The 21,985-nt window shown below is 34.3% G+C and overlaps 1 protein-coding gene and 1 long non-coding RNA gene across 6 annotated transcripts in view; one reads left to right on the top strand and one right to left on the bottom strand.

Moving 5' to 3' along the window:
* Positions 1–21,985, bottom strand: part of VPS13C (vacuolar protein sorting 13 homolog C) — a 201,496-nt gene that overhangs the window by 114,822 nt on the left and 64,689 nt on the right. For all 5 annotated transcript variants that reach the window (XR_010131001.1, XM_055364235.2, XM_031002250.3 and 2 more), the window contains 10 exons: positions 18,434–18,563; positions 17,759–17,853; positions 11,620–11,762; positions 10,583–10,775; positions 9,223–9,337; positions 8,103–8,239; positions 5,402–5,525; positions 3,861–3,978; positions 1,056–1,185; positions 222–300 (listed from right to left, as the gene is read on the bottom strand). Coding sequence is in view for 4 of the 5 variants with exons in the window: in XM_055364235.2 (XP_055220210.2) it covers positions 222–300; positions 1,056–1,185; positions 3,861–3,978; positions 5,402–5,525; positions 8,103–8,239; positions 9,223–9,337; positions 10,583–10,775; positions 11,620–11,762; positions 17,759–17,853; positions 18,434–18,563 (1,264 nt within the window). In the remaining variant the exon portion in view is untranslated. The remainder of the gene's footprint in view (positions 1–221; positions 301–1,055; positions 1,186–3,860; positions 3,979–5,401; positions 5,526–8,102; positions 8,240–9,222; positions 9,338–10,582; positions 10,776–11,619; positions 11,763–17,758; positions 17,854–18,433; positions 18,564–21,985) is intronic.
* LOC129527290 (uncharacterized) overlaps positions 1–21,985 on the top strand; it is a 135,013-nt gene that overhangs the window by 87,816 nt on the left and 25,212 nt on the right. The window lies entirely within an intron of this gene.

A 21,985-nucleotide genomic window follows, 5' to 3' on the forward strand; every position in this document is an offset into this window, starting at 1 on the left:
TTGTCAACTACAAAAAAAAACCTTCATTTGTCCAACGAAGACAGAAACTTGGGCTTAAAGGGGATAAGAGACTCAAAGTCACACTAATGTAGCACAACTAGAACTAAAACCAGTAAATTACTACAGCACTTTCAGATTGCCCTTATTTTCTGAAAATGTTATCTCTGTATAACAATGTATAGGCTTAATTTAATAGAGAAAGAGTATTTTACTTTCCTTACCTGATTCCACAGTGTCTAGCAACAGTGAAGTACCAAGTAGACCTTTTGTCCCACCTGAAATAATAGGAATTGAGGATACCTAGCAAAGAATACAAAAAGTTTTCTTAAAAAGGATGACTTAGCAGGATTAAATGTCATAAATGAGAGGAAGACTAAAAAGTAATAGAGGATACAGAGATATGGAAAGACACATACACACAATATAACACAATATACAAATCTTCCAACAAGATATATTGTGTAATCAACTAATAATTGGCTAGAATTTACAAATTATTAACTCTACCACGCACATCTACAAGGACAAAACTAAGCCCAGCTCTAGTAAGTTAGTCTATTATTACTGTATATCATTTACATTCTGTCTATTACAATATTAAAGTACATCTTTTTTATAGGTCCTTGGCACATGGTATCATCATGAGCTGGCTTTATCAAATTTCATTTCAAAGTAGAAATCCAACATTTCTACTGTGTAAAGCCTTGGCACATGGTATCACCATGAGCTGGCTTTATCAAATTTCATTGCAAAGTAGATATCTAACATTTCTACTGTGTAAAGATCAATTTCAATTAAAGTGATCTAGAACTTATAAGTCTAACATATAAGAAAATTTTATATCAATTGTTTTATTTGCAAGATTCTAAAGAAGATTTTTGTTAGTTTTTTTCACCTCTAGCTTTATTTAAAACACATTATAAATTTGAAAGACATTTTACTTTCATTTCTGTACTTTTGGTCCTTTCACTTATAAACCTTGCCCTGAAACTGACTTTTCATCACTGCTCTAAAACAATAAAAATAGGGTTATACATTTTATTGTATCTATCTACCTGTCTCTCTGGAGACTGGGCTGATGATTTCTGTGGCAAAGGTATACTGTTCATCAAATATAGCACATCTTTCATCTTCTGGTCAGAAATTCTCACATGCATCAAAGGAAGTCCTCCTGACACTTTAAATCTAAAAATACAATTCAGTGGTTTTATTTAAGTCAGCATCTCTACATTACAAACGAGGGAAAGAATTGCATTAATGTAATTAGATTAAAACATGCCTAAACTTTTGACATGTTTTAATCTAATTACACTAATGCCTCATTTAGACAACATTGTCAGGAAATGGGAAGTTCTATGTTAGCTAAGTTTTCAGATAATTTCAACATATCCCTCTTAAGTAGCCAAACCTCTTTAACTTAACTAATTTTTATGAAAATCTTTCCAAACACAATTCTCTACCTTTCAAAACCAAAACACTACTTCCTGGTATCAAAGATTCTTATTATAAACATCAAAGAGTATTTAACCTCATCACTCTCTATCCCATTGCCTTGCTTTATTTCTTTCTATATACAGCACTTGGCAGCACCTGACATATCACATTTATATTTGTTTATGTCTCCTCTGATTAAAATGTCAGCTCCATGAGGACATCTGTTTTACTCACTACGAATCACCACTGTGCTTTTATCAGTTGCTTACTTTTTGGCAGGTGCTTCTATTCTGTTTCCCTACTCAATGTAATTGCCTCAGGTTTATTTGTCTCAATAGCCTTGTGGCAGCTAGTCATAAAGCTCTTTCTAGCTGTTGTTGTTTATCTTTGGCTTCCTGACTAAGCTGTGAACAGCTCAAGCTGACAGATGCCTAATTGCTGGATGCCACACTGGGGTACAGTAAAGCACTATAGAGAGGGAAATATAAAGCACTAAATGCCTATATTGGAAAAAAACTAAGGTCTCAAATCAGTGACCTCAGCTTCTACCTTAAGAAACTAGGACTGAAAAGCAAATGAAATCCAAAGTAAGTAAAAGAAAGAAATAATAAATATCAGAGAGGAAATCAGGAAAAAAAAGAATCAAAAGAGAGAAGATAATGGAAACCAATAGCTGGGTCTCCCAGAAGATCAACAAAATTGATAAACCTCTGATCACAGTGATCAGGAGAAAAATAGAAAAGGCACAAATTACTAACATCAGGACTAAAAGAAATAACATCACTACAGATTCTTCGTGTATTAAATAGGTAAGAGGAAAGCATTATCAACAGTTTTATGCCAATACATTCAACAACTAAGATGGACAAATTCCTTAAAACACACAAACTCAAAACACTTGGAACATACAGATCATACAGAAGAATAGATAATCTAGCCCTATATCTATGAAAAAACATGAATTTGTAGTTAAATACCTCTCAAAATGAAAACTCCAGGACTAGACGACTTTACTGGTGAATTCTACCTAGCATTTTAGGAAGAAATAATACTAGTTCTACACAGTATCTTCCAGAAAACTCAATGCATGAGGCCAACATCATTATCCTGATACCAAAACAAGAAAAGCAAAGACCAATATCCCTCACTAACACAAATATAAAACTTTGTAACAAAATTTTGGCAAAACAAGTCCAAAAATATTTTTAAAAATAATACATATGGGTTGAGTATCCCTTATCAGAAATGAGGCAAGAAGTATTTAAGATTTGGGAATATTTGTATTACATAATGAGATATCCTGCAGATAGGACCCAAGTCTAAACATGAAATTGATTTATGTTTCATTCATACCTTGTACACACAGTTTGAAGGTAATTTTATACAAAATTTTTAATAATTTTGTGCAAGAAATGAAGCTTGTGTTAAGAACTTATGTGCAGAATTTTCCACATGTGTCATCATGTTGACTCTCAAAAAGTTTCAAATTTTGGAGCATTTCAAAATTTTGGTCTTTGGATTAGGGATGTTCATCATTACCAAGTGAGGTTAATTGGTAATGAAAAGTTGGTTTAACATCCACCTGATAAAGGGTATCAGTGAACGACTGATACATACAACATGAATGAATCTCAAATTAATTATGCTGAATAAAGGGTATCAATAAACTGATACATACAACATGAATGAATCTTAAATTAATTATGTTGAATTAAAGATGTTAAACAAAAAAGTTAAAAGTCTAACATTCTATTTATATAAAATTCTAGAAAATTCTAACAAATCTATAGTGTCAGAAAGCAGACCAATGTTGTCCAGGGACTGGGGGAAGAGAAATTTAAGTAGGGAAGGAAAGAAAGGAATACAAAGGGGGAACAAGGACACTTTTGGAGATGGTGTGTTCATTGTCTTAACCGTGATGATGGTTTCACGGCTATATAGCTAAGGCAATATTTATCAAACTGTAAACTTTAAATGGATGCAGCTTATTGAACATCAATTATATTTCAATATAGCTGTTTTTTAAAAACAGTATAAACATTTCATAACTGTCTACTTAAATTCAAAATTAATTTTCTATTTTTATGTCCTTTGATTTTTCTCAGGATTATATGGGATTTCATTATCAAAAGAGCCTCTAATGTTTCCAAAGATTTTATTTTGTTGATATTAAGCATTGGATTCGATTCATTCAAAAACATGAACCATCAACTTTTACAGAATGTAAAAGTCCAAATATTTCTGAAATAAGTGTTGATGTATAATTCAAATATACATTTTCTTAAAAATGTATTTCTGCTGCAAATTGGAATAATCATTTTTTCTGTCTCCCACAGAAATCTATCTTTGCTTCCTTAAATTCTAGCAACTGATGCAGACATATTTCACCTGTTGATTTTCTAATATAAAAGAAGTTTATACATTACCTGGCCATTCTAATGTCTTTTTCTACCATGGCCTTAGCCAACTCAACATGAATATCCATGGGTTGCAATATATGCATAGTTGATGGATGCTGAAATCGACACTTTTTCCAGTTTTCCTCTTTAAAAAATAATTTAAGATATTATTTATTATTTTTACAAACAGCCACGGAACATGGATATTATTTTTAATGAATATTATTTTAAATTGTCAGACATTCTATGGAAAATCACTATAAATTAATCCAGAGTCAATGATTACCAATTTTCACTTCTTTCAGCGTACCAGTTAAATAACCTGTTTTTTAAATACAGACTGACAGGATCAAAGACTGCGATATAAAATAATTCTATTTGGAGAATGTTCACATAACATCTTGCATTTCAAAGTAAACAGGAAAAACAAAGCCCAGGATCTATTACCTCAATTCCAGAATTAGTGACCAAGGTTGATAATTACAGTGAAAAGAGGAGGAAAAACAAGAAAAAAGAAAAAGAACTATGGGGTTCCTAAGTACAATATTTACACCCAGCTTGGCATACAATTCCAAAGCAAAGCAGAGTTTTATCAAACAAAATTTCATGACCAAAAATGTATAATAATTTTTCTTCAAATAAGGTCCCAAAAACAGATTTTCCAACAACTAATAGAGTTCTATGCAGATCTTCATTGATGACAACGACTGAAAATCTTTTATCACTTATAATCCAATTATTCTTAAGTAAATACAAAAGAAAAGGCAGTTTTAATGGTCTGTGTAAATACTCCAAGGAATTAACAGGCTCTTAATATATGAAAAGTAAGTAGAGTATTATGTATTTACATTTTAATAAATCTCAACACTCCTACTAGAGCATAAACTCTGCACATAGAGACTATAACTGTCCTTTCCTCTAATGACCTACCACAACATGATACTATGATCAAGGATAATTAATAAATATGTATTGCTTCTAGAAACTAAGTAAGTCTTAAAAAAAACAAAAATACTTACGTAAGCATAGAAAAACACCAAAGCTTTTGGAAAATAATTAAGTTAATTATCTTTAACATATTAAGACTATATCTACTATTCTGTAGATATATACTTCTCAGATATCTACAAAAGTAGACAGCATAATACTAGTAATACTATTGAAATAAAGACTAGGCTAATATAGTATAATATTTGATAATGAAGGCAGCAAGGAAAATAATATTGAGTCATCCCAAAAGCGGTAAGACAGAAAAACATGAATCCACTGCAACTTCCATTTTGTGTTCTAAGCAGTTTTATAGTCACATCACAAAAACATAGGCTATGAATAGGCTTAGATTGAAATGGAGCTAGGTATCTTAAGATGACTAGCCAAATTTCCATTTCTATTTATAAATGTTGCAGTAACTTACACTGATAGTGTCCTACATGGTTTATTTAAGCGGCCAAAAGAATATGTGTGCAAAATGGTTGTCAGGGTTGATATATAGGCACACATATATACACATATATTACACAAACTACCCAACATAATCCCAAGATCCTAAAAGCTGAATAACGGTTTACCTGCTCTTGCAAAAAGTAGTTGTACATTTTTTATTTCAACATCAAACTTGTCATATGCCTTATCCATTATTTCTTCCAGAGATGAATTAGTAGTCTTCTGTAAACCTTGATCTTTACTGTTGAGCTAAAATGAAGGACAAATTTCAATTTTTTTTTCCAAAACAGAAAAGCACATACATCAACATACTTTAGTTAGGTTTCAGTCTTGCATTTAGTTAGTTAAAACCTAACAAATTGAAAATACTGCTCTTAATGAATAAACATTTTAATTTTCAGATAATTATTTGTAAACAATATAATATTTCAGCATACATCTCTATTAAAGTTGAGAAATAGGTGTTCAGCACATTTTCATGTTTGAGCTGTCTGCCTCGAATAACTTGTCTGGATGTACAACTCCTCCTCTTCCTGGCTCTCAGGAATTATTGCCACTTAGAGTCCAGCTCCCCTGACCCCCACCCTACACCCTTCACCATTAGATAGCAGCGTTTTGTTCCTTCTCCGCACTATACCACAGGAATAAAATTAGGCCACTATAATTCAGCTCCAATTTGTACTGCCTTTTCCCCCTTCCTGGTGGAAGCAAGGATCAATTCAGGAGTATACAAGGGATCTTCAAAAAGTTGATGGAAAATGCCCATTATGAAAAAGCTATGCATGAATTTCAAAACTGTTTTGTACCAAAAGAAACTTGTACTAACTTTTTATAACATGACTGAACAGGATCTAGTTTGAGTCACTAAGAAGATTAAGGCTTCAGTTTGAAAATGGCCCCCCCGTAATAGCAACATGAATTCTGCTAAAATTGAGGCAAAAACAAATACCAAATTTATGCTGAAGCTTGGGTGAAAGAATGGTGAAATCAGTACTGCTTTATGAAAAATGTATGGGAACAGTGCCCCAAAGAAATTAGCAGTTTACAAGTAGATAACTAATTTTAAGAAGGGTCAAGACAATTTTGAAGATGAAGCCCACAGTGGCAGACCACATCAATTTGCGAAGAAAAACTTAATCTTGTTCATTCCCTAATTGAAGAGGACCGATGATTAACAGCAGAAACAATAGTCAACACCAGAGACATTTCAACTGATTCAGCTTACACAATTCTGACTGAAAAATTAAAGCTGAGCAAACTTTTTAATCAACAGAAGCCAAAACAAGTGCGCTCAAATCAGCTACAGACAAGGGTAGAGCTTTCAGTGGAAATTTTAAAAACAAGTGTGGGATCAAGATCAGAAGCGTTTCTTCAAAGAATTATAATAAGAGATGAAATATGGGCTGGGTGAGATGGCTCACGTCTGTAATCCCAGCACTTTGGGAGGCCAAGGTGAGCGGATCACTTGAGGTCAGGAGTTCGAGACCAGCCAGGCCAACATGGTGAAACCCCGTCTCTACTAAAAATACAAAAATTATCCAGGTGTGGGGGTGCGTGCCTGTAATCCCAGATACTTGCGAGGCTGAGGCAGGAAAATCACTTGAACCCAGGAGGCAAAGGTTGCAGTGAGCAGAGATTGCGCCACTGCACTCCAGCCTGGGTGACAGAGCAAGACCCCATCTCAAAAAAAAAAAAAAAAGAGAGAGAGAGATGAAACATGGCTTTCCCAGTACGATCTTAAGGACAAATCACAATTAAAACAATGGTTACCATGATGTCAAAATGATCCAGTCAAAGCAAAAGCGGACTAGTCAAGAGCAAAGGTCATGGCAACAGTTTTTGGGGATGCTCCAGGCATTCTGCCTGTTGACTTTCTGGAGGCCCAAAGAATGATAGCATCCGCTTATTGTGAGAGTGTTTTGACAAAGTCAGCCAAAGTTTTAGCAGAAAGACACCCAGGAAAACTTCACCAGAGAGTCCTTCTTCACCACGACAATGCTTCTTCTGCTCCTTCCTCTTATCAAATGAGGGCAGTTTTGTAACATTTCCTATGAGAAATCATTAGGCGCCCAACTTACAGTCCTAATGTGGCTTCTTCTAACTTTTTTTGGTTTCCTAATCTTAAAAAAAAAAAATCTATAAACAGCACCTATTTTTCTTCAGTTAGTAATGTAGAAAAGACTACAATGACATGATTAAATTCCCAGGACCCTCAATCCTTGAGAGATGGACTAAATGGCTGGTATCATCACTTACAAAAGTGTCTTGGACTTGATGGATCTTAAATTGACAAACAAAGTTTATGTTTTTTTATTTTTATCTTTTAATTCCATTTTTCCACAAACTTCAAAGTCCTCTCATATATTTGAAATTGTCACCTTTTACTGGAGGCTTGGCTTTCTATGAGATTCAAAATCTAAAATCCAAAAGTTGTCTTGCTCTACTTAGTTACTGACAGTGGTTTAACAAATATGTATTCATATATGTACAATTTCCTATTGTCAAATATATAAGCAACAAATAACACTGTATAATTAAGCCCTGGAAACTATGAAAACTACGAATGCTTCTTTCTAATTAGGAAAAGGCAGATGTAATCCAGTCCTTACTGTCAAATCACCCTACCACTACAGAAAATTTGGAGGTTTTTTGTTTTAATAGTCATAAAACATATATAAAATACTCCAAGCAAGGCTTGAAACACAGGCTAAAAAATAAGTCTACATTTAGTTTAGTGAACTCTGAAGAAAAAAACAGCAAACTGTTGGAGAGTTAGCTAGCAAGCAGGTCAAAGATGGGCAGACAAAAAAATGCATATATACCTACCTGAAATGTACCAAAATCTAAAATCAGAAGATCTGACTTTTCATGGTGGAAACCTGTCTGTGGAACTACTAGATAAGAAGGCTTCAGATTTATCCTTAAATCAAGGACTTTTCGAGTTTCAATAATATGTGTAAGTCCTAAAGACGTAAGAAATAATGACAGATTAGATGGTCAAGTTGAAATATGTAACCATATTATTAACAACTAGAATAAGAGTTTTACTTGAAAAGTATTACAGGTCGGACGCAGTGGCTCACGCCTGTCATCCCAGCACTTTGGGAGGCCGAGACAGGCAGATCACGAGGTCAGGAGATCGAGACCATCCTGGCTAACACGGTGAAACCCCGTCTGTACTAAAAATACAAAAAAAAATTAGCCGGGCGTGGTGGCGGGCGCCTGCAGCCCCAGCTACTTGGGAGGCTGAGGCAGGAGAATGGCGTGAACCCAGGAGGCGGAGCTTGCAGTGAGCTGAGATTGTGCCACTGCACTCCAGCCTGGGCAAAAGAGCAAGACTCCATCTCAAAAAATAAAATAAAATAAAATAAAAAATAAAAAAAAGAAAATTATTACAAAGGAGTATTACTTTTTCTCACAAATTAGATTCTCAATTCAGCATGTAAGGTGAAAACTGCATATAGTCAATGGTAAACAATCTTATTATAGCACAGTATATTAAACCCAACATAGCTAGTATTTTATGTAGGGATAGAAGAATTTATTATTTCCTTGGTTAAGGAACTGGATAAAATAGTTGGCTTGAGTTTAGAGGTCATGTTATACAAAAGTAAGTATCTTTCAAACTATATTCACACACAGTGTGATTAACAGTTTCTTAAGAACTGAGATGGAGGGTTGTTTTCCATCTCAAGCTCATTCTGAAGCAGGAGTTCTTAACTGTAATGGCAGGAAGAATCATCTGTGCCCCATATTATGCTCTTTCTCACCCAGTCTATTAGGTATATTTGATTTTGAGAAAGCCATGTCCACTCTATACTGTAATACAGCCTGAGTTTAAAATAAAGAAAAAAAGCAACATAATATTTTGAATACAATGTTTACATTAGAGTAGGCAAAATTTTTAAGCTTAGCTGATGCTTATGTAGACACTCAAATTCTTCACCTGTAGCTGTTCTCTCCTTAATTTCTTCCAGCTTCATCAATGTTGCTGATGTTATTTGCTCAAGATCCAATCCCTTATTTGATTGAAAGAATTCAACCACTGCATTGACAGTTTTCTATAAGAAAATTTTTTAACATAACCAAGTTACACATGGTTCTTTCCATATTGTAAACTTCAAAGTTTCACCTCAATTCTAAACAGCTGTAGCTTTGAACTGTGGAACTCCTAAGATATTCTGTCCTACTACATCTCCCTTTGGAGTAAAAGAGAACCTGGAGAAAGGAAGAGCCTAAGCAAGCTTACTGGAGAGGCAACAAATGTGCACATATCATTAAGGTGTAAAGTATGTTCTACAGCGTCATATGGATGTAGCAGCAGACATTACTTCTAGTTTTAGCCTCCAATTAGTCAGAAGATGAAACACTACTTCTCTACCCTGTAATTAGATTCCCTTGCACTTTGAAGTTTAGAAAATTAAGATGAAGAAAGCCATTCAGCTCTTACCTACATGCCAAATTTAAACTTTTAAAAAATCAGAGATTTTCCAAGATGAAAACAGTTCTGGAGACTGGCTGTTCAACCATGTGAATGTACTTAACACTACTGAACTATAAACTTAAAAACAGTTAAGATGTTAAATTGAGTTATGTGTATTTTACCACAATTAAAATTTTTTAATTATAAAATATAAGGAGTTCTGCAGTCTTTATATGCTGTCCCCCCACTCACACACACACACTTTATTTAGCTTTCAATCGTAAAGTAAAATTACATCAGGGATCTCAACAAGGTGGGGCGAACCTACAAGTGATGCAATGAGTAGTGAACCATATCCATACTGATGACTAACTTGAGATGATGGATAAGATAGCATGAATAAAAGGTAAAGTCATAGATACAGAACCTGAGCCAGATCTTCCAATAACATCTAAACATCAATGCTTTTTTCCCTTGTGAACAATATTTAAAATTCTTTCAATCACTCCTAAAGCTCTTTGAATTTGTTCCAAACATTGAAAGAAAAGAGAAAACAAACAAAAAAGAACTGGAGTAGGAAGTAAACGTGTAACAATTTGGAAGTAGTTGGCAAATAAACAAGAATTTTTAAAAGTATATTAGATTTTTTTAAATTTAACAAAGGCATAGATAAATAAACCTTGGAGTAGGGAAAAATGTATTGCATATGAAAAAAATCAAAATTAGCTGCTGAACATATACTGCTTTTGAAACAAGAAAAACCTATTAGGAAACTTACTTATTAAGTAAATAAATGTTAAATATGAAAGAGGAGAAATAAGAAAACAGTATGTCAGAAGTATAAGATGATTTAAATAAAGAGTTACTTTCTCCTTGCACTTACAGCATCATAGATGACCTCCACAGGCTGGGACTGAACAATCAGAGTCTGGTCAGCAGGACTATCCTCCGGATTGGTTTCAAATTTAATTTTAAGCAAGGATGATGTAGTGTCACCAATTGAAGCCACAAGTGATGGCACAATATCCTGCTGTCTCAAACCTGTTATATACCAGTGTTCTAATTTCGCTTCTACCCTATAATCCAATGAAGAACAAGGAAAGATGCAGACAAGGTCTTTTGTAATCTAATGGACTAAAATACAAATTTCCCTTTAAAAACGTCTTTGAGAACCAGGACCATCCATGCACATTATCCAGAGCTGAAGCTCAACCTCCTTAGCCAGGCATTCAATTGCTCACACACAATCTGGTTTGCTGCTCTTGTTGTTTTAATTAACTCCTTTCATCTACGTGAAAAACTCACTTTAGCCAACTTCAGAATACTGTAAAAGTTCTGATCACTGTTGTATGAATAAAAGATCACACGACATGGATGAACTCCTCTCCCTATTTCTATGTCACTCTTAACACCCTCTTACTCCATTCCAACTTCTCCTAGTCATTTCCATTCAGCTATCCTAGGCCTTCTCCTAGCTCAGTTATTCTCTTCCACAACTAAGCTCGTGTAGCATTAACTATGAGGCATTTAATTTTACAATACCTTCTTACCTTAGAGCTGTCTAATGTTATATAGTTCTTGAATTATTAATTTTTTGTATATCTTTTATCAGCTATAGCATACATTTCTTAAAAACAAAAACTTACTGTACTTGTCCACAGCTTTTACAGTATTGAGCCTATAAATTAAATACTATCCAATAAATATTCACAAAGGAAAGGAGGGAGGGCAGAACAAATGATGAAGTACCCACACAGCTCCATAACAAAACAAGAGCAAATATAAAAAGGCTATCTTGACATATACAAGGAAAAGAAATTAAAGAGCTGGCACTAATCATTTTTAAACCTGAATAACACACATTTTTTGCCTAAAACTATAACTAAAAGTAAAAATTGAAATAAGTTTTTAAAAACTTACTTAAGTGCTTGTGCTCCTGGTCGCTGAGATACTTGAGTGCCCAGGCCAATTATCTGAATTTTCAGTATTTCTGGAATATTCTTGCTTTCTCTTATCGTAACAGAGGTGCTTACTAACTTCAGGGTCATTATATGGGCAACATACTATACAGAAAGAATGAAATTAAAATTGTTAAAGTTTAAATAATTATTACTTTCTTTAATAATTTCTTATTTAAATTTGCTGAATTATAAGGCAACCTAACAAATACAGCATGGCAGGTTCTGGCATCCATATGCTCACCATAAAGGAAAAATTCTTCATTTACAAATTTATTCACTATAAATTACAAAATTCAATATAAAATTGTCCACTCAAATAGGATGCTTACAAAAGATCTAGAAATTCATTTCTCTTAAGTTTTATTTTATTTTTGTGACAGAGTCTTGCTCTATTGCCAGGCTGGAGTGCAGTGGCACAATCACAGCTCACTGCAACCTCCACCTCCTGGGTTCAAGCGATCCTCCTGCCTCAGCCTCCTGAGTAGCTGGGATCACAGGTGCCCGCCACCATGCCAAGCTAAGTTTTGTGTTTTTAGTAGAGATGGGGTTTCACCATGTTGGCCAGACTGGTCTCGAACTCCTGACCTCAGGTGATCTGCCCACCTCAGCCTCCCAGAGTGCTAGGATTAAAGGTGTGAGCCACCGTACCCAGCCCTCTCTTAGTTTTAAAGGTTATAACAATGAAACAATTACAAAGCATTTTGTGGCATAAAGATTCAATTCAGCAGCTTTTTCTGAAACAAACTAAGTATTTCAGAATAAACCTGTGGCTGAAGGAAAGAAACCTATACAGAACATCTGCTTGATTTCTGTGCAGAGTTAGTAAGACACTGAGAAAATAAATCCTGACCCCAAAATTACTGAGTCAAGACTGGAGGTAAAACAGAGAACCAGGGAGATGATCCTGGAATTTGGGGACCTGTTTCTCCTAGAGGTATTTGGAAATTTCAAAGGGGACAGCCTAGAGGCTGTGAAGCTAGGCTAGCAGGGTCAAAATTGGAAATCAGTTCCCACCAAAGGGTAAAAGCACTGCTAAAACACATTCTTTTGCCTGGGACCCTAAAGGGCTATATCATAAGAGTAAAGGTGAACTGGAAGCAGGCAGACTCCCATGATCTGCAGCACAGCATCAAATCATCTCAATACCTACAGTAACACTGATTGGTGCACGTATACACATACACACACTCATACACACACTCACACACACACATACACACACACACACACCGGTACACACACACACACACAGGCTCACTAGATTCATGACAAATTGGAACAAAAACCAGCAGAAACAACAGAAAATAGATTCACAGGAGCTCTAGACATCAAGTGTCTAATTTTAGACTTACTCAGACTACTAGATTTATTAGGGTCAAAGACATAAAAGACAAAACAGAGCATGTTAGCAAAGAATTTGGAAGCTATAAAAAAAGAACCACATAGAAATTCAAGAACTGAAATATACAAAAGCCAATTAAGAATTCAATAAATGAGTTTAACAGTAATATACAAAGAGCTGAAGAGAGAATTAGAGGAAACTAACCAAAGAATAAACAGATACAGAACTTGGAAATACCTCAGAGAAAATAAGACACACATGAGATATTATGAAAAGATCCCACTATGTACATTAGAAGAGCCAAAGGATAAAGGATAAAAGAATGATGGGAAATAAAACTAGGAGGTGAGGATTTTTTTCCCAAATTGATGAAACCTCAAGATGTCCAAACAGTAAGAAGTCCAAACAGTATAAACAAAAATGAATACATACCTAGTCACATCACAGTAAAATTACTGAAAATCTAAGGTAAAGAGATTTTCTTAAAAATAGAAAAATGAGAGAGATGGGTGGAAATTACCTTCAAAGTGATACCGTAAGACTAACAGCTGAATACACAAAAGAAAATGCAGGCCAAACAACAATGAAATTATACCTTCAAAACTCAGAAAATCATTAACAACCTGGAATTCTATACACAAAAGTATCCTTCAAGAAATAAGGAAAAATAGAGATATTTTCAGAAAGACAAAAAAAAATTTAAAAACTCATCACCAGCAGAACTTCATTCAACAAAATAATATAATTGGTATTGTTCAGGTAGAACGAAAATTACTGACAGATGGTCAAAGACAAAGAAAGGAATTATGTGACTGGAATATTCGATATTGCTAAAATTACAATTCTCCCCATAATAATTTACAGATTCAATGTAATCTCTAACAGAAGCAGCATGTACTTTTGAAAACACTGATAAGATTATTCTAAAAGGTATATATAAGTGGAAAAGGCCTAAAATAGCCAAAACACTCTTAAAAAAAAAAAAGAAAACCAAGTCAGAGGTCTTACTTTAAGACTTATAAAACTATAATAATCAAGTGTATTAGTCCATTCTCATGCTGCTAATAAAGACATACCTGAGACTGGGTAATTTATCAAAGAAAGAGGTTTAATGGACTCACAGTTCCACATGGCTGGGGAGGCCTCACAATCATGGCAGAAGGCAAGGGAAGAGCAAAGACACTTCTTACATAGCAGGCAAGAGAGCTTGTGCAGGGGAACTCCCATGTATAAAACCATCAGATCTCATGAGAATTAACTCACTATCACGACAACAGTATCGGAGAAACCAACCCCATGATTCAATTATTACCACTTGGTCTCTCCCTTGATGGTGGTGAGGGGCAGATTATGGGGATTACAATTCAAGATGAGATCTGGGAGACGACACAAAAACCTAACCATATCAACATCATTAGTCATTAGGAAAATGCAAATTAAAACCACAGTTGAGGAACATATCAAATCCGCTAAAATGGCTAAAATTAAAAAGCCTGGCAATATCAAATGTGGTCAAGAATATGTAGCAACTGGAACCAGTGGTAGGAATATAAAATATTACAACTTTTGGAGAAGTGTTTGCCAGTTTTTAGAAAAGTTATACATATTTACCCTATGACCCAGCAACTCTACTCCCAGGTATTTAACTCAAGAGAAGTAAAAACATATCTCCACCAAAGACTTGTACAAGTATGTTCATAGCAGCGTTATCTGTAATAGCCAAAACCAGAAACAAAAAAATACATATCAACAGGAAATAGATAAAAAATTATGGTATATTCATACAATGAAATACTATTCAGCAATGAAAAGGAACAATCTACAGACACATACTCAACATGGATGAATATCAAAAACACTATTTTGAGCAAAAGAAGATAGAAACAAAACAATGCATGAACTGGAAAAAGTAATCACGGTGACATAAGTTATAAAGTGTTTGTTTTGCAAGGCAAAAGAAGAAAAATGACTGGAAAGGGTTACAAGGGAACTTTTTGGAAGGATGGAAATATTCTCTATCTTGTTTTTGTTGATCACCACATAGGTGTATTCAATTGTCCAAATTCATCAAATAAAATTTAAGATCTGTGAACTTTATTGTATGTAAATTCTGCCTCAACCAAATTTTAAAGACACTTATACCAATCCAACAAAAGATGTTCAACTTCTACAGATAAAATTATAAAACATTATTAGAGGAATGAAAAAGAGGTAAATAAATGGAGCCATGTGCTATATTTATAGGTTAAAAGACTCAATACTATAAAGACATAAATTCTCCCCAAATTAATTTATAGAGTCAATAAAATCCCAATGAAAATCTCAAGTTTTTATAGAAACTGAACAGCTGATTCTAAAATTTATATGGAAATTTTAAGGACCAAGAATAGAAAAGGTAATCATAAAGAACACGAGAGTTTAAAGATTTCTACAACAAGGTCAAAGGACTGATTACAAAGTTACAGTAACTAAGACAGAATACTACAAAGACAAATGGCCAATGGAATAAAGCAGGAATTCCACAAATATGGACACTTAACTGATGATAAAGAGGTAAATGGAGAGCAGTGGCAAAGGCAACCGGTACTATGTAAGGAGACAGCTATATGGACAAAAATTGAATCTTAACCCCAACTTCACACCATACACAAAAATCAATTTTAGACAGACCATAAATCTAAATACATAAAGTAAGACAACATAAAACTTCTAGAAGCATAGTTTCATGACCTTGCAATGAGGAAAGATTTTTAAACAGGACACCAAAAAAGCATTAGCCAAAAAGGAAAAGATTAATAAAGAAAATAAATATTAAAAATAAGTCTAGCCATCAAAATTTATTATTAATGAATGAAAATGGGGATGGGAGTGGTGGCTCACGCCTGTAATCCCAGCACTTTGGGAGGCCAAGGCAAGCAGGTCGCTTGAGCTCAGGAGTTTGAGACCAGCCTGGGCAATGTGGCAAAACCCTGTCTCTACAAAAAAAAAAAAAAATACAAAAAATTAGCTGGGCATGGTGGCACATGCCTGTAATTCCAGCTACTCAGGTGGCTGAGGCAGGAGACTCACTTGAACCCAGGAGGCAGAGGTTGCAGTAAGCCAAGATCGTGCCACTGCACTCCTGCCTGGGAGAGTAAGACCCTGTCTCAAAAGAAAAAAAAAAAAAACAGAGAATGAAAATGTACTTTTACATTGTGGGCAGACAGACTTGCAACACAACTAAAAATGAAAAGCCAACCCACGTTGTAGGAGAAGATATTAACATCCAACTAGCAAAGGCCTCATATCCAGAATATATAAAGAATTCCTACAAACCAATAAGAAAAAAAGACAACCTAATAATGAAGAAGAGACTCAAAACCCACTTTCACAAAATAGCATATCTAAAGACCAAAGACCAATACATACATAATAAGTGCAAAACCTCTTTAGTCATCCAGGAAATGCAAATTAAAACCGTAATATTACAATTACTTTTGCACCAACCTAATACTACTACTATCCATCCCCATTTAGAATGGCTAAAATTTAAAAGATTGATAATGCCAAGTGCTGGTGAAGATGTGAAGCAATAATTATCCTCGCATACTGCTAGCGGAAGTATTTTCCACATTGGAAAACTATTTAATATACTCATATCCTATGACTCAGCAATTCCACTCCTCAGTAAACGTTATCTTACACATCCACACTAAAAGACACAAGTTCAGAGCAGCATTATTCATGATAAACAAGAAACAACCCAAATGTTCATCAACAACAGTACAAATAAATAAGATGTGGTATTTTCAAATAACTGAATCCCATACAGCAATGAAAGTTAGTAAAATACATCTACTGCAACAACAGGAATGAATCTCACAAGAACAACACTAGAAACAGAAAATATATATTTTATAAGGCCATTTATAGAAAGATTAAAATATGCAAAACAAAATAACAGTATTGGTAGTAAAAAACAAAAAGAAATAAAAGATATGATTACCATAAAAATCAAGGTAACGGTTACCTTTGGAGAAGCAATGATGGGGGATGTAGGGACTTCTAAGGTGACAGCAATATTCTAAATCTTGACCTTGATAATAATTGCACACCTGTTCCCTTTTCAGTCAATCAAATAGGCAGTACATTTTGGTTTTGCTTACTCTTTTATATATGTTATGCTTCACAAGTTGAAAAAAATTTTTTAAGATAAAATTTTTTTAAGATTCAATTTAGCACTATAATAAGTACTTCTGTCAGGTTATTCTTATGTTCACTAAAACTACTTAAATCTAAAGTTGGAGGCTGGGCACGGTGGCTCACCCGTGTAATCCCAGCACTTTGGGAGGCCGAGGAAGGCAGGTCACCTGAGGTCAGGAATTTCAGACCAGCCTGGTCAACATGGCAAAACCTCATCTCCACTAAAAACACAAAAATTAGCCAGGCAGGGTGGCAGATGCCTGTAATCCCAGCTACTCAGGAGGCTGAGGCAGGAGAATCACTTGAACCCAGGAGGCAGAGGTTGCAGTGAACCAAGATCACGCCACTGCACTCCAGCCTGGGTGACAGAGCGAGACTCCATCTCAAAAAATCAAATAAAATAAAGTTGGAGAGAGAATTTTAATTGGTAAAACCTGACTGAAACATTCAACCATTAAGTAGCAGAGTGGAATTAATAACATTTTTATTACTTAAAAAAATCAGTAACTCTAATCCAATTCAATCTAATATAGTACAATGAGACAAAATTCCTTTAAACCACTTAAATAATTACCTGCTTAGGTAAAGTTAGGTTGTGGGTACTCTCACTATAACCAATGGCAGTGAAGAGTTTATCTTTTTCCTCTGGAGTCATAAGGTCATCAATAGCTATGAAAAAACAACATTTTAAGAAATTAATTGCTTCCATTTTACAAATATAACTAAAAAGACTAACCAAACTAACAAGTATCCTAAAATCAACAGACACAAATGCTAAAGCAAAATTAGCCAGGTAATATCCTCTAATATACTACAACTTTGACCAAACATATTCTATTTGCTTGCTAAGGTCAAGAAAAGGCAAAGAGACACCATTAAGGAAATTCAGTTCTAACATATGGGTTTTAGAATTCCCTAAGTATTTTAAAACTTAAGTGAAACTTGTAATTGAATATCTATGCAAAAGGTAACAAAAAATGCTAAATGTTGAGATCTTTAAATTTAAACATTTTAAATTTGACATAAATATTATTTCACAAACAAAAAAATCAATGTTTTATTTTAGTCTAAGTTTTATTTTAGATAAACATAGGAATATTCCAGCCTGATGTATTTGCTTATATATTTACTATACTGAGGTAATTTATTTCAAATGTATTTCAAAATAAAATTCAACAGGGAAGATATAATTTACATAGTTTTTTTTTAACTTAACACTGTACAATAAATTATTTGACTTGGAACTTACTTTCAGGAATCAATGATTCTTCGTCCTTTTTCTTAGACTCTTTCTTACCCCAAAACCCACTAAACCAGCCTCCACGTTTCTCGCCTGTGTCAGCAGACTTTTTCCTTAATTTTTGCCCAGACCGAATCACCTAAAAAATAAAAATTAAAAAATTTACTTTAAGAATGTTGCCCTCTTCATTTTCAGGTGTAGCCTGGGGAAAAAACAATGGTTCTTTTTTTTTTTTTAACGCTACGTAACATTGCACCAGTCAAGATCTTAAATGATGCTCACAACATAATTTAGTTAAATGCAGTCCCCCTATTAGTTTATTAATACTTCTCACACCAACTGATAGCATTTTGATGAGGCTGCATGTTATGAGCAATATAGTTAAGGTTTCAAGTAAAATACTTCTAACCAATGTGACTTCCAAATTCTTCCAAATTTTTAAGTTAAGAAGCCACCAGAACTGCATGTTTACAAAATGAAAAGTTCCTTGAAAGGGAACACACCCAAAAAAGTATTAATTTAAAACAATTATATTTCAGAATTCGTATACAATGCTGGCTTGCTAACTAGGACAGTGGCAGAAGGAGGGATATAAATTAAAATAGTCCTTAAATCTAATTTCACCCTCTTTTCTCAACAAATCCTGACTTGATTTTCTATCGCTCCTTCTCTTTGCCCACTTTTCAGAGAAATATGGATGAATAACCAAAAGGCAGAATACAGGGATAAACAAAATAAAGGGGATAAGTAATTTAGATTATATGTTCTCATTCCCTGAATAAGTAAATTTCAATAATTTTTCCACTTAAAGTATTTGAAATTGGTAGTGAATCGGTAACATTGTAAGCCTCTGTGTGTAATAAAAAGTGGAATAATACAAAAGAGAAGATAAAAGTAAAGAGTTGAATTCTATAGTAAAGAGAATAGGTTTGATTGGTGAATGTAAAGACTAAGGATGGGCAAAATGTTAAACTTTTGTCACAAGCTAGGGATGAGTATATACATTTTCAAGCCCTGTTTGAAACTGCAAGATGAAAGTAAATGACAAACCAGCTACTGTGGATACCACAGCTCAGTGGTATTCAATCCTTGCTGCACAAAAGAATCATCTAGAAGCTTTATGAGAAAAAATGCCAAAGCCAAAGCCCCACCACACAACAATTAAATCAAATCTTGAGAGAGTGGGTTCCCCCTCAAGAGAGAGGTATTTTTTTTTTAATTCCCCTGGTGATTCTAACATGCAGCCAAGGTTCAGAACCACTGAGATGACAACAAACTAGTTTCCTTCAACAGCAGAGATCATGATAAAGGGAATTAACTGCTTCAACAGTTTCACAAGTAGATAAAACCGAGCTTTTTTGGAAATGACACCCAATTAAATGTATATCATCTGAGTTTTTCCACTTTTAAGAATCTTCTATGAATTCTTTTAGGGAAAATGCAACCAGAAACTTCAAGTTTGAACCTCTCTTAGATACTGAGACTTAATAAACAGATGAATTCATGAACAGTTTTTACAAATCTAAAAGCAGAAAAAGCTAAAAAGTATTTGGATATTTTATTAACATCTCTTTTAACCAAACTGATAGCTTTAAGTTTTAAAAGGGCAGGCACTAAATTGTATTTTTTCATTGTTACCATATTCTTAGCTACCATAAAAATTATTCTTTATAAAAATAGATAATACATTTTTTTACACTTTGGGGTAAAGAAGCCATTTTATTTTGGAAAAAAAATTAACTGAAATTAACCTTTTTAAAATATCCTAAGAGAAATCAAGATAGTATGGCGACAAACCCCAACATTCAACTTCCTCCCAAATCTCTACTTAAATATCTGAAAACCTTTAAAAGAAAGATAAAGCCATTATTAGCATTAGCGTTGAAATCTTAAGGTGTGATCAGCATGCTACAAATTTCAAGGAATTTAAAAATAAACTGAAAATTTTACACATAATAAAGAGAAAAAGAGATGAATTAGTAGGAAAGCACACAATCAAAAATACTAATTTCAAACATAGAAAGGCTATGAAGAAAATGAAGTAACAGAACAGTGAAGAAAAATTTTCCTACGTTTGTCAATTACCGTTTAAAAATAAATAAGAATTAATATTTAAAAATATGAGAGCTGTCACAGCACTATACACACACATCATATCAAAGTCAAATTCTTGGTTTTGGTATTGTACTATATTATGTAGATGTAAGCACTGGGAGAAACAGGTGAAGGGTACACAGGACCTCTGTGAACTATCTTTGCTACTTATTGTAAACCTATAGTTATTTCAAAGCATATATATATATATATATATATATATATATATATGAGACCAAAAATAAATAAAAATATACAAATGAGACCTAAGATGAAGATGGATGCAGAGCGCTTTCCCTTTTCCTCAATTACCCCCTTGTTGCCTTCACTTCCTTCTCTGTCCAACTAAGTTGCCCATGGTAAATAACTTCAGCCAATCCTCCGCCTACATTTTAAACTCAGGCCCTATGTACTTTCCATTACAATGAAAAAAATCAATGTTAGATAGATCAAATTGCCTTCTCTTCTACATCCATCCTTCTTTGTCTACTGCATCCCAATATTAGTTCTCTTTCTTCACTTTTTAAGCAACTGTAGCTAGTACTAAGAATACACATTTAAGCTAAAGCAACTTAAGTCGTGGAGGATTGAAATTGTTTCCTCCAGTGATTCATTCCTCTCTTTCATAGGAACAATCCCCAGCAGTAGCAAATACCTTTTAAAATATTCATACTTTCTGACCTAATAACTTGTACCTTGGGGAATTTGCCTGTGAGAAAATAAAGGATGTTTGAGAAAATGCAGAGATAAGGCTATTCATTGTAGAGTCACTTACAATTAAATATAGCCAGTGAGAAACAGTGAAGCAAATTCTGGTATATGCACAGAATGGAATACTATTCAGTTATCTTTTTTTTTTTTTTTTGAGACGGATTCTCACTCTGTCACCCAGGCTGGAGTGCAATGGCGTGGTCTCGGCTCACTGCAACCTCCACCTCCCGGGTTCAAGCGATTCTCCTGCCTCAGTCTCCCAAGTAGCTGAGATTACAAGTGTGTGCCACCACACCCGGCTAATTTTTGTATTTTTAGTAGAGACAGGGTTTCACTATGTTGGCCAGGCTGGTCTCAAACTCCTGACCTTGTGTTCTGCCCATCTCAGCTTCCCAAAGTGCTGGGATTACAGGAGTGGGCCACCACATCGGCCTCTATTCAGCTATCTTAAATGATGTCAGATAAATGATTCTGCTGACATTGAAAATGGATACTACAATTTTTTTAAAGATAGAAAAGCAAGTTACAAAACCTTCTCTTGACTCCACATTGTCCACCACTTACTGCTCCATTTATCTGCTCTGCTTACAGCAAAGAATCATACTGTTCCTACTCACTGTCTCCCATTCCCAGTCATTCATGCTCTCTCATTCCTATCAAGCTTCTGCCCACATTATTCTATAAAAATTGCTCTGAAGTTACTTCTTTATTACTAATTTCAGTGAAAGTTTTAGTTCCATGGTGGCATAAGCCCTC

This window comes from Gorilla gorilla, chromosome 16 (assembly GCF_029281585.2).
Source record: "Gorilla gorilla gorilla isolate KB3781 chromosome 16, NHGRI_mGorGor1-v2.1_pri, whole genome shotgun sequence".
Lineage (NCBI taxonomy): Eukaryota > Metazoa > Chordata > Mammalia > Primates > Hominidae > Gorilla > Gorilla gorilla.